The sequence below is a fragment of the Hipposideros armiger genome, unplaced genomic scaffold (genome assembly GCF_001890085.2).
Source record: "Hipposideros armiger isolate ML-2016 unplaced genomic scaffold, ASM189008v1 scaffold_412, whole genome shotgun sequence".
In the NCBI taxonomy this organism is placed as follows: Eukaryota; Metazoa; Chordata; class Mammalia; order Chiroptera; family Hipposideridae; genus Hipposideros; species Hipposideros armiger.
Genome location: NW_017731762.1, coordinates 1,311,184 through 1,324,830, shown reverse-complemented (window position 1 = coordinate 1,324,830; position 13,647 = coordinate 1,311,184). Strand labels below are relative to the sequence as shown.

Sequence of the window (13,647 nt, the reverse complement as noted above, 5' to 3'; positions counted from 1 at the left end):
GGGGCATAAGGTAGAGACAGACTGAGGACAAAGCTTGAACACCTGGACTAAGATGTTCCTTAAATCCAGAATTTCCCTGGATTCTCAGTTATATGAGCAGATGAATTCTCCTACTCCCGACACACACACACACACACACACACACACACACATACTTTGGAAAGTTCCACACTATAATATATACTCTTCGTGATTTCTGGGCATAAAGGTCTGTGTGGTTTGAGAGGATTTACTCATCATGCAACAGTGGCAAGTAGAAAGGCAGAGTCACACAGGAGTACAAAGCGTACAGGCTTTGGAATCGTCAAGTCCCGGATTCAACTTTGGCTCCATTGTTAGCTCTCCATGACCAAGGACAACCATTCTAATCTCTCCAAGTCACAATTAGAAATTGTGTAAAATGAGAAAAACACTACTTATCTCACTGAGCTGTTTGAAAGCTAATGCAGGGAGAACGGTATTCTGATATGTGTAACTTAGAGCCTAAGTTAGACAGATGTGTGTGTGTGAACTCTGCTTCAACCAGTGCACATCAGCTGTGTGACCGTGGCGAACTACTTAACCTACCTCTCAAGTTCACCTTGTTAAAGTGAGGTAGTATATTAATTACCTTCTAGGAGATTTTAAATGACAATGAAATGAAATAATGCATATATAGTCATTATTGCATTCCCTGTTATTTGAACGACAATACCAACTGTTCCAGGAATTTGAACAATAACAAATAGCCTTTTGTAGGTTATAAACTATTCAATGGCAGGAATGCAAATGGTTTATCATCACAGTATGTGAAGCGTCCATTACAGTTTCTGGCAATCATTCCTCATTTTGTTTATCTGGTCAACCAATCAATGTTTATTTAGTCCATTTTTGTGGCGGCAACATGCCAAACCAAAGACAGAAAGGTGACTAAGACACAGTCCTTGCCCTCAGTAAATATAGAGGAGATTTGGAAAGGCAGGCAATAATAGCTTACTTTTTACTTACTCTTTTCCTAAACACATAAAATGAGGCAATGAAGAGCAATGAGAGAAGAACATACAATTTGGGGTGGGAGTATCAAGAGAGAGGATTCGGGGTGCTTAATAAATGGTGGCTATTATTATCCACATACAAGGCTAGCGCATAGTTGGGCACACCATGTACTTCATGGGTTAATTAATTAATAAGCTTCTATAAATTACTCTAAATTTATAGCCCAAAGGCTTAAAGTATATCCAACCATAATACAAAAATATAAACATGTTGAACTTAAAGTACTCCAATGAACATGGAACTACAGTTTAGTTATTATTTGCCTTCCATAACGGTGTAACAATCATCTCTTCTAAAAGAATGCCTGATTCACAAACGAAATGGTTTTGGATCATGATAGGAGAACAGCTACTCCCTTGGTTCCTCTATATTATATTGCCATCATGAAGGGAAGATATTGCACAGCAATCAATTTATTCCCAGTGATTGACCCTATATTCCAAGGCATCTTTTGTAGTTTTGCATTCTGACTGATGAGTTCACGATACCATTTCTTTCCACTTTGATAGATCATATTGGCATATCCTGGGAAAACCTAACTTCCTTTCCAGCTAAAGTCTCCCACCAGCATACCACAGGTATTTGGGGTTAGAAAATGAGTGGATACGGGACCAGCAATTAGAGAAGGAAAAGGAATATAATCAGATCCTGGTGTGCAGATTGTTTTTATAGCTTGCAAATTCCCTCTTTCCGGTGTTTCAACTTTCAAAGGCTTACGGTAGTTTAAAGGCAATCCTCTTATAAGTGTACAAATTGTAATGATTATAGGAACAAGTTGTAATTGTTTCTAGCAAGTTTTTAAGAGTCTTTGATGTTATGATTAGTGTTTTATATGTTAATACATTGAGAGGGGTGCTTATTTGCTTGTTCCCTTGTATGCTTTTATGTTTCCTAGGTTCAATGTGCAAATAAATCTTTGATCTCAGTAGGTCTAGTTGGTTAAAAACGAAAGCTAAAAGAAATTAAACATGAGAAGCACAAGGTTTCTGCAATATTTACGAAGACGAGAGATTAGGGATTTCACTGTAAAAGTACAGAGCTCGGGTCCATAACTTGAACATGGAGCAAAGTACCCCAAACCACACCACACACGAGGAGGGGGTTGTGTTTTGGGGAGCCAGTCCCATGATGTGCCATCACAAAGCAGCGTGTCCTTTGGAGCCAAGGCATAGCTATATGACGCAGTCTAGGCTGATGTCACATTGAGCAAATCAAAGGCAAAACTCTGCAAGCCATCGCTTCCTCTTTCCCGTGTGCCTCCTGCCCTTCAAAAATCACCATGGGGAAGAATTCTCAGTCTTTGCAATGGTTTCATTTTCAGCTATCCTCACATCAGGAGTGATTTCAAGAAACTGGCTGGAATATAGTGCCTCCCGGAGCATGCACCTTGACTCCAATTGCTAAATTTCACAAGGAAGTGACTTTTTGATAGATAATGCATAAGAGAGGAATCTGAGATTTTATCCAACCAACTATCGATAGAACTAAGAAAGGGACTCGTCGGGCCACTCAAACACGTACAGAGTTTAGGAAAATGTGTACGGCACTAAGTAATTAATAATAATTTTTGTTTTATGTTGCAAAGAAAAGAAAACAGTAGGCTCTGCTGTAAATACAGGTTAGAGAGATTCATAAGAGAATAAGGAAGAGAGAGGATCAAATTGTACTTTGTCCTCCCATGGCAGCTCGTTTGGTGCTATTTTGCAAAGCTCAGGTTTCAATACTTCCAAAGAGAGAGGGAAATGATCTTGCGTTTACCTTTGCTGTACACAATGCAGTTGTTTTTGTTGTCTTCAACTCCTTGCCAAGTCACATCCAGTAGCCACTTGGGACCAGCAGTCAGCACCATTGGGACCTGAGCCTTTGTCTTCTGTAGGGGGAATGATAACAAACAGATGCCATTTGCTTTCGTTGATTAAAAACTCAAATAATAACTGCACTAATCATTTTATTTTTACAAACAACTAAATCTTCCAAGACATAATCCAAGTCCTTATTCCCCTGTCTCGGGATATCTTTTTAAGACGACAGAAGCTGTAAAGCTTTACTGCTCTCACTAATCTGAATGGGAGAATTATTATCAAAGATTTTTTTTTCTTTTTTCCTAAATGATACTGGATCAGATCTCCAAGATTAGACCGATCTCTTGTGGCTCTGAATTATAAAGAGAATGCAGATGACTTTCTCTGCAAAGAGCAGAGTGTTTAGAAGTGAACTTTAGACACATTGTACTTTACTATCAACAGGATCTCACTATTTCCTGAAACAGACAGGAAAGAATTTAAAGAATCAGGATCCATTTCAAAGCTCTATCCTGAGCAACATTTATATTAGGGTAGGAATTTATTCTGAATGAATAATGAAATCTACCCAAGCCCCTTTGCTAAGTGTGGATATGTAATCTGACTGTGACTGAAATAATAATAATGCTAATGATTCACACACATACATTGTCTCCAGAAAGGCTATAAAAAAAAAAAAAGGAATTGTGAATAAATTCAAATGCAGAGCAGCTAAAGCATGACATCCTTTCCTCTGAGAGGCACAGAGGCAGGGAGACAAGTGATGGGGTCCTGACAAAATATTTTCAGTGTACATTTAAAAAAAAAAAACGTAAAAGGTTCATCATTTTAGGCGGTGTGGCACCTGACTTATTTCTTTAACTCTGGTGATAAATTTACACAGCAGGAAATAAACTCTGGAGGAAATAAGTAAGTCTCTTAGCAAGACTCTTGTTTCTGGATGTGTCACAGTGAACTGGCATTCAGACTTTTTATCATGCACCAGCCCATGTTCTGTATATCAAGTATCATAAAACCACAACACAGAGTACAATGCAAGGGTCTCAAGGTAATTTTTGAACTGCATTTTCACTTAGATATGATTCTGCCAAAGAGCTCTCGGCCCATTCTGGGACCTTCTCACATGTTGTGTGCTATCACCAGTTTCCCAAATTGGCATTAACAAGTATGCACTTGAGGAGGTCTGTGTAATCAGGTCATTTCAAATCTCGCGGGAATCTGGAAAACCCATTTGACCTGCTGAATGACAATTACGATAACCCAGGAGACAGGGATCTGTTGTTAACTGAAAAGCCATGTTAAAAACTATGCATAAAACGAATGCTACCCCATGTCTTGAACTATCAATTGCAGAAGAGGCAAAACTACTATAAAATATACAATTTAATGGGAAAATCGACCACGATAGGCAAATTAAAAAAAAGGAGTCTGAAAAAAAAAACAAAAACGACTTCAAATATTAAAACGGAAGAGGTGGTAAACCAGAGCAATTGTGAGAAATGCTAGCATCCTGATTGTTCAAATTCATACTTGGATTCATTTTAAGTTTGCAATTTTTCAACTATGTATCTTAATATTTGGCAAGTATAACCATGAAAATCAGTTATCTGAAAGCCCTGTAGGAAAGAATTTTATATGATATTAGAATTTTTTTAACAATCTAGGCAAAAATGGTGTCAAGTTATCCCCATGGTTTATCAGTCTGAGTGACCATTTGTATTATTTTCATTTTCAAGTTAGAATTTGAGGACAAGCAAGCTTCTCCAATCTGAAATGATAGTAACCCAGATCCAATTAAATATTAGGTGTCAGTTATGCATATTTCAGCTCTTTACGACCAGGAGAATAGTTAAGGCCACAGATCAGAGTCTGCGTAATCTGGCCATTTCAAATCTCATAGGAATCTGGAAAACCCATTTGACCTGCTGAATCAAGTCCAAGCAGAAAGCACTACAAGTCACAGAAAAGAGTACACCATTTAGATAAACCTATGTATGCAGGATTTAGCGGTCTTATCTGTAACATCCGCTCCCTTCTGATTTTAAACGACATATTTCAACAACAGGCACCTGCCCCCTTTCTACTGTATTATTCTCTTATTTCGTGGGAAAGACATGCGTTCTAAATGATTTAATCTTAAGCTCCATAGTTTGTAAAGCCACTTGGATTTCTACGCAGTAAATCAGCTTTCACAATTTTCCACAGATAGTCTGAAAAACAGATATTGATTACTTACATTCTTTAGGGAATCTTTTAGTGTTAAGTAAATCAGTGGATCTTCCATTTATTTCACAAACCAACCAACCAACCAGCCCAGTCCTGTGCTTGGTGCTAGAAATATAAGGAGCTCTTTTTTTGGTGAAGGATACAGATGCATTAACAAAAAAGTTTAATATAATGCAAAAAGTAGCATGGTAGGGAGTTCAACATCATGAGTAAATTGTTTGCGGGTCAGTGAAGGGCAAGTGAGAAACTCCTGTCCAGTGGATTCTGGGAAGATATCATAGAAGGGACATTCAGGCAGGACCTTAAAGGAAGGAAGAAGGGTCTTAAAGACAGGAAGAATTTGCAATCACTGGTAATAGCATGGGCATCATCTGAATAGTATACATGAGAATCCTGTGTACAGGAAATAGTGAGTAGTAGTTTTGAGACTCCGGTTTAAGTTCTTATAAAGTCTTTAGAGTTGTTCTTGGTAAGCAGAGAACACTAGATAAGCATTAGCTGTTATCATCATTATCATCTTTGTCAATATTATTATCATTGCTGATAAGAGGAAGACACATATCGGCATACATGTCTGGAAGGGCAGCTTATAGACAGATCTTGAAGGACCTTTTCATATGAGGCAACCCCTATTGTGCTGAAATATCTAAGCAGAAAAAAGTCAGTAAAGATGGTTTAAGCAGGAGGAACATGGGCCCTATAATTTTTGGTACAGTTGCAGGTATTTTGTTTAGACTCTGCTCTTACTTATTTAGTCCTCATATATATTTTCAGATAAAGAAATTGCAACTCAAAGATTAAATAATTTCTTTTAGATCACATATCTTATAGAAAGCAGGGCCCATATTTATATTTAGCTCTGTTTCTAAACTACTACATCAACCATCTGGGCTTTCCTGAGGCTGAAAGACTCCCCAGGAGGTTGGACTTTCAGTTCTAACACTGAGAAGGTTTGGGATAACTGGGATGAATTATTCACTTCCACCCCTGCTATTCCTTTTATAAAAATCATATTCTTGGTTTACATCTATTGAGTACTGGCTAAATGTTAGGTGTTAAGTACTTCCCCAGAATTTTCTTTTTTAATTTTTCAACTGCAGAAGTAAGGTATTGACACTTTCTCCACTTTGTACATGAGCAAATTAAGACTTAAAAGAAGTTAGTTTTGTGGTACAAATAAAAAATTGTTAATTAATATATTTCCTTAATACTAAGTTAGATATTATCTCTTTTAAAACTTAGGAAACATTTATTATGCTTAGGCACAGGTAGATTCTGACTTATGAAAAAAACTAAATTGAAAGGAAAACAATTTCTTTTACTCCAAATCAATAAAGCAAAAGCAAGAATGTAGCAAAGATTTGCTGAAAGCTATATCCAAGCTGTAAAGTAAATAAGTAGATAAAAACATCTCGAGGGACCAGTTATTACAGTTTTGAGGAGGTAAGTCAATTTCTTTCTGAAGAAGTCAACTTTTGTAGAGATTGACTGCCTTCAAAGAAGATTACCAAGTGTGAGAAGGAAGGAGTTAGTCAGGATTATAGGAAATCTACACTCCAGGAAAAGCCATGAATAGAAAATAACAATAATATCCACATTGATCATTAGGTTCATTTTTCTATGCTTCTCTTCATTGTAAGGATTCATGTACATCTAGAATGTTAAAAGTGGAAGCAATTTTATATTCAATGGGTTGAAATTCCTAATTTCACAAATGAAGAAAGTAAGGCCAAGATGTTTATCTGGGATCATACAGCAGGTACAGTTGGCACGCTGGGAAAAGAGAGCAGATATAAAGGCGTGGCAGGCAGAAAACTGGTCCTCAAAGATGTCCACGCCCTGGTTCCCTGGAACTTGTGAATATGTTAACTTACTTGGCAAAAGGGATTTTAAAGCTATGATAAAGATTTAGACCATAAAATAATGAGATGACCCTACATTATCTGGATGGACCTCATCTAAACATGTGAGTCCTTAAAAAGTAAAAGAGAAAGGCAAAACAGGAGATCAAAGAGATTCGACATGTCTTTGCTGCATTTGAAGATGACATGCTGAGGCCATGAACTAAGGAATGTTGTGGTCTTGAAACTGGGAATAGTCCCCATTTATAGGAAGCAAGGAAACAGGTATTTTGGTTCTGCAAACTCAAGGATGTGAATTCTGCCAATAACCAGAATAAGCAGAAAATTAATTCCCCCAGAACCTCCAGAAAGGAATACATCCTGACAAACTGACTTTAGTCTGGTGAGACCCATACTGGACTTCTGATCTACAAAACCATGATAAACTTTTGTTGTTTTAAGCCACTAAGTGTGTGGTAATTTGTTTTGGCAGCAATAGAAAACTAATACAAAAGGCATTCAGATTTACTGACTTATAGTTAAAAAAAAAAAGACAACTTTCTTATCAAATGTTCTCAAAAGTGTAAACAACTTTCCTTTAGTTGGAGTAACACCAAATCTACATTGTCATTCCAAAATCATTAGCTATGTTTAATATTCTTGCCTTAAGTATGAGAAAATACACAGTGGCGACTGTAAGAATTCCTGCTTCTATAACTGAATATTTAAAAGATTTCATGGGCCAGCCGAGTGGCACATTAGTTAAGAGTTGGCTTGGGATGCCAGCTCTGAGCAGCAGGGCCCCGGTTCAGATCCCACATTAGGGCCAGTGACACTGCGCCGTCTACAGCTAAGATGTGAACAACAGCTCGACCTGGAGCTGGGCTGCTGTGAGTCACTGGCAACAGAGTAGGCTACAGTGGAGCTGCAGTGAGTGGCCGGCAGCCAGTGTGAGCCGCTGTGAGCAGCCATCTAATGGCTGGCGAACGACTGCCTCACCCGGGAAGAGCACAATGATAATACCAACATGGGTCAGTGAAGCCGACGTCCTCCACAACTAGACTGAAGAACAAAAGGACAGCAACTTGTCTGTTCCCCTTCCCTGATTCCCCAGTGCTGTTCCCCTCCCCCAATTCCCCAATAAAATCTTAGAAAATAAATAAATAAAGATTTCATGATTCAACAATGACCTTACAGTGGAGGTGTAGCAGGAAGGACATCACTGTTCTTGGAGTCAGATGATCTCAGTTTGAATCCTGATACATGCTACAGGCAGACTCTGTCACTGTAAAGTCACTTAAACTTGTAAATTCTGAACTTCAGAATACACATCTGCAAAATGGGGGGTAATAATTTCTATCTCAGGTTGTCATATAAAGCAACAAGCACAGGGTTTAGTACATCATAAATGCACGTGAAACTCTTGCTGAATACCTACATGAATAAATGAATTTAAAATGTACAAAGAGCATTTACTGAATCCCTACTATTTCTCAGGCCCTGGTAATGTTTGTAGTGATTAGCATTGATGTCAAGACAAAAAATATTATCCAATTTAATCGTGCTGTTGGTCATTTATTTCTCACTTTCCAGGTCACTTTTAAAGTTAGATAGAGTCCTATGATTTCATTTGACCAATTTCATCAAGAAAGGACTCACGTCACTTCCCCACAGAATCGTTAAGAGCCGATGGACCACCATCATGCTTGGTTTTGCTGAAACGATCTTATAAGCCTGTAAGGAGAAAGCCCTGGCAACCACAATGGCCGCGTAGCACAAGAAAGAAACTTTTTTTATGTAAAAAGCTGTTGTGATATTAGCGTTGCTTGCAACCTCAGCAAAACCTAGCTTATTCTCACTTATACAAAGGTGTTCACCATTCTTTTCTTTTCTTTTTTTTTTCTTTTTTTGTATTGAAATAACCCATGGGTTTTTACAAGGTAAAGTTTGCACTTTATCTGAATCTAGGCAGTCTCTTTCAGTTATAAATCAATTCAAGGCTCATAACAGGAGCCCTGAATTTCAGTGAAGCTGGAATGTTTTAAAAAGAAAAAGAAATAGTGTGCACTTTTGAGGCTCCACATTGCAAGTTTTAAAAATCTGCACTCGTGGACACTCTTTGAACCCAGACTTTCATGCTTAGACAGTCTACAACTAGACAAACTTGACAAGGACAAAATGGGTCAAAAGTGTCATTTCTTAGGAATAATTAGAATCATCTAATGTGGATAAAAGAGGTCAAACTAGCATCCACTTCTCACTAACCTTTGGAGTTACTGGACCGACAAAGGAGGTAGCCTTCAATAAATGTTTATACTCAAGCCAAAAGGTTAATGGAGATAAAAGTAGGCGGCCCAAAGGTAAAGAAAAGAGGATAATTCTAGCCCAAGAAACTGCTACATAACGCTGTCTTAGGGATTCCAAATTTTGCTGGAAATATTTGCTGAAGATTTCCAAAATGAGACTTAGGAAGAGCGAGAAGTGTTAGGAAAATCTGACCCATGAGAAGAGCCTTACTTACATTACAGCCTTTTAAAAGAACAAGATGTATCATCTGATGGAAAAATTGGCCTCCACTGACTTTAGTTTAGGAAATATCACAAAATCTCATTAGAGAATCTCAAGCCGATGCCATGAGATGTAGTTGGAAGCTGATGAAAATGCTCTTGGTATGTCGCTGCCTTAACTAAGTAATAGGTGAAAAGGGCTGAGGTCTGTTTGGCAAAATTCAGAGCTATTTTAACAATTCATAGCTGTCTCTATTCTCTCAGCTCTAAAAACACATTCGATTGGAGGCATAAAAAATGTCTCCAAATTACTGCAGACATTAGATTAATATAGTCAGAATCAGAAAAACTGCCAATGCCTCCCAACTGCATTATTCTCTACATCTATATGAAAAAATGGTACTGTATAGGATTTGACCATGTACTAACTACCACAGGGGAAATTTTATGGAGGAAAAGTTTCAGTATCCAAATAGTTCTTCACACTAGAATTAAATTCAAATTCAATTGGACAGTCACAAAAACATTGTATCACTCTTCCTTTAACTGTGTGAAGTCTCTGATGACCGTGAGCTTGAATTCAAAATTCCCTTCACCGACAGCCTATCCTGAGGAGGCATAACAACTTAAAATCTTTGACTACCCGGAGTCAAAGAAATACGAATTAATCATTCAAAGTCCTATATAATTGTATCTTCAGTAATTCTGGGCATGATATATAATCTCAACATTACTGATTTGACTGGAACTATAAAACTTTTAGTTTGATGATTTCCACCTACTAAAACTGCTTTTTAGTAAATATCCTTTAAAAAAGTTATATAGGACACTATGTGAATGAGATTTATGGTACTGAGGCAAATATGTATATTTTTTCTTTCAGAAAATAGACTATTACTTTAAATTACATAAACAGAAACACTCTACTCCATGTGGCTGTAGGATCAACATTGTTTGTATGATGACATAAAAACAGGTTCTCAGCAATAACAACCAGATATTCTCATGACTAATTAATGTCACATATCATTCAGAAATAACTAGGTAAATCTGTGCTTCCATTAAAATCATGTGCTTCCATTTTAAAATAGAATAAAATGGCCAGTGAACTACATTGGGATGTCCCTTGAGTGAGTTTTCATCTTCCCTTTGTTTATTGTTTATAAAACAAGGAGAGAGAGAGAGAGAGAGAGAGAGAGAATGAGAACTACAGACTTAAACAAGTCACTTCATGAACTTCCAAACTCATAGCAAGTATCTGTTCTACTGTCACTGTTTAAAAAGCAACAAAACTCAAAGATGATCAAATTTGTATTGTTTGAAAAAAAAACTGATGTGCTAGACACATTTTCAAACTCAAGCTAAAATCAATTAAGAATACTCAAATTAGAAAATATGTGAAAAGTCTGAATTGGAAAGACATCAGCAATGTGATATAACAAGAACCATGACACTCTACCATTAGGCCCAGAATAGATTTATGAATGGACACCCTAGGAAGGTTTTATTAGAATAGGGTTTGTCTTGAGCACAGCTCTACAAAATATCCGTTAAGGATAGCACAAGAGTGAAATTCCAGAAAGCTTCTGCTAACAAATGTCTTCAAGTTCACTGTGGTATGTGGGATCTCAAACATGATAAGAGACTTTTCAAAAACAAAATGAGTGTGAAATAAAATGATAGAATTCTTGGCTACTATATCTATACTCCTTATGTCAAAGACAGCTTTATCTCGATGAACCAAAAATTTAAATAATCATTATCTCTGAGGTATATTTGCTTTTAGTTCTCAAAATTGTTGAAACACATTATCTTAACATGTGTCACTGCTTAAATATATACAGGTCATTAAAACAATCTCATTACTTCCAAATAAAAGAATCACTTTCTGATATTTAGAAGAATAATATAAGATTATTATTCAAGAGTACTCATGCTAAAGATACAGATATTTTATTTTCAAAAGGGAAGGAACTCTGAATGAATAATAAACACCTAAATTATCCAGATATTTATTATACTTTCATTTTCAAAAAAAGAATAGACTCATTTCTCTTTCCTTTTTGCCAACTCCACTCCCACAGTCTCATCTGTTCTCCACATACATTTGGCGCCAAAGAGCAACTACTCCCTCCAAGCTGGCAACCATTAACTTCAACCTTTTATTTTATACAGCTCTGAAAGTCACAGAGTGTTTAAGGAGTGTTGTTTTGCTCCTGGCAGAAATTCTGGGCTTGCACATAGTGCAATGTGCAAAAGAGTGTCAGTGCGGAAACCTTAGGGAAGGGAAAAGTAAATTGCTCTTGAATGGCCCTCCTTACATAAGGCTGTCACATAAACCTGTGGCAAGGTTCAGGGATCCTAAAAGCTGTGGTCCCAGCTGTGTGACCTGGGGCCAATCATTTAACCTCTCAAGGTCTCATCTTCTGCCCCTGTAAGATGATCTCATATGTCCTTCTAGCTTGACAATAATATTAGGATAAGACTTTCTACTATAGAATTTTCATCAAGCCAAAACTCAAATCCTGAGTGAAGAGAAGATATATACAAAAACTCAATGCACTGGGCTTATGCTTACTTGAAATGCTACTATTTTTATTGGTGAAGCAGTAAATAAAGGCATTCTAAATTACTTTGCTTTGGAATTTTAACACCAAAGACAATCGTGTGATCAGAGAAAGTGGTGTGGTCCAAACACAAATGTTAGTGTGAATTATACAAAGTGTAATAGGTGGATGTAAATATTCCATTATCAATGGCATTTCGACACAAAAAAAAACAGTGGTCTCTTTTTGAGATTTACTGCAAAGGCATTCTGTGGAAGAGAGGAAAACTCACTTCTGCACAGAATCATTCTCAGATGCTGAGATATGCCTGTTCCTCATGAATTAATCCAATGTAATATATAAGGAATCTTTCAACCACCTCTTAGACTGTCTCCTCATTATTACCATTTTAGCCATTCTAACATCAGCCTCCTCCCACCAAAAAAGGGCAATTTTGATATTAAAATATGGTACATTCTAAAACCAAATATAAAGGTTTTTCTCCTCTTTTAATTATATGTTGTTTTCATGATTTGTACTGTTATTTCCCTCTACAACCATAAATTATTAAGAGCTCACTTATATTTTGAACCTAAAATATACTTGATATTATGATGTTTGAAATTGATGGAAGGAGTCTATTTAAAAAATTGGAAGAATAGGAATGAGGAAGGTATTTCCTTCCCCCCCCCCCAAAAAAAAGACAAGACAAGACAGAATTGTTAAACTACAATACAGTAGGTGTTGTGATAAATGTAAATACCCTTAGGAAAGGCAGAGTTTTATGGGACAAATTATTGAAAGTCGGGTGTAACTAGTTGGCAGAAGTGTGAAGGTGTTACAGAGTAGTCAAACAAAGCTTATCTAACCTGTGAGACATTTTAATAACAAGAATATTGCAAACACTTAAATTGAGTATCGAAAGTAAGACTCTGGTCATGAGGATGGTTTTCAATATTATTCTCCAAATCAACAGGTGCAAAAGGCCTACACTAATTTTGCACTTTCAGAGAATAAAAGTCAAGTGCCCAACTCACTGGGGGGTTGGCCCTCCCTTCTGGAGGCAGGCTGCCTTGCTTTCTATGGGGGAAAAAAAACGAGAAGGGGACACTAACCAAAGAAACCCATTCATCCCTATTGCTCTCAATCCAGGACCTTTGTCAGCAAATCTGTGGGTCTGGGCAACTAAAGGAGCATCTATGAAATCAGAACCAAACGAGATAAACTTTTATTAATCCTGCCCCTGGACAAATTTCTCAAACCATATTCTTTTTTTTTTTTTAAGATATTATTGGGGAATTGGGGGAGGGGAACAGTGCTGGGGAATCAGGGGAAGGGGAACAGACAAGTTGCTGTCCTTTTGTTCTTCAGTCTAGTTGTGGAGGACGTCGCTTCACTGGCCCATGTTGGCATTATCATTGCGCTCTTCCTGGGTGAGGAAGATCTGTCTCTGGCCTCTGGATGGCTGCTCACGGTGGCTCTTGGCAGCTCACACCAGATGCCGGCCACACACGTGAGCTTATGGCAGCCCACTGCAGCCTACGCCATCGCCAGCAAATCAAGAGCAGCCCAGCTCCACGTCAAGCTGTTGTTCACCATCTTAGCTGTAGAGGGCGCAGCATCACTGGCCCTCATGTGGGATCCAAACCAGGGCCCTGCTGCTCAGAGCTGGCGTCCCAAGCCAGCTCTC

At 37.6% G+C, this 13,647-nt stretch overlaps 1 protein-coding gene across 1 annotated transcript in view; it reads right to left on the bottom strand.

Annotated features, from left to right (window-relative positions):
* Positions 1 to 13,647, bottom strand: part of ZFPM2 (zinc finger protein, FOG family member 2) — a 377,030-nt gene that overhangs the window by 152,997 nt on the left and 210,386 nt on the right. Inside the window, exon 6 of the mRNA XM_019663971.1 lies at positions 2,794 to 2,905. Within this exon, the coding sequence (XP_019519516.1) occupies positions 2,794 to 2,905 (112 nt within the window). The remainder of the gene's footprint in view (positions 1 to 2,793; positions 2,906 to 13,647) is intronic.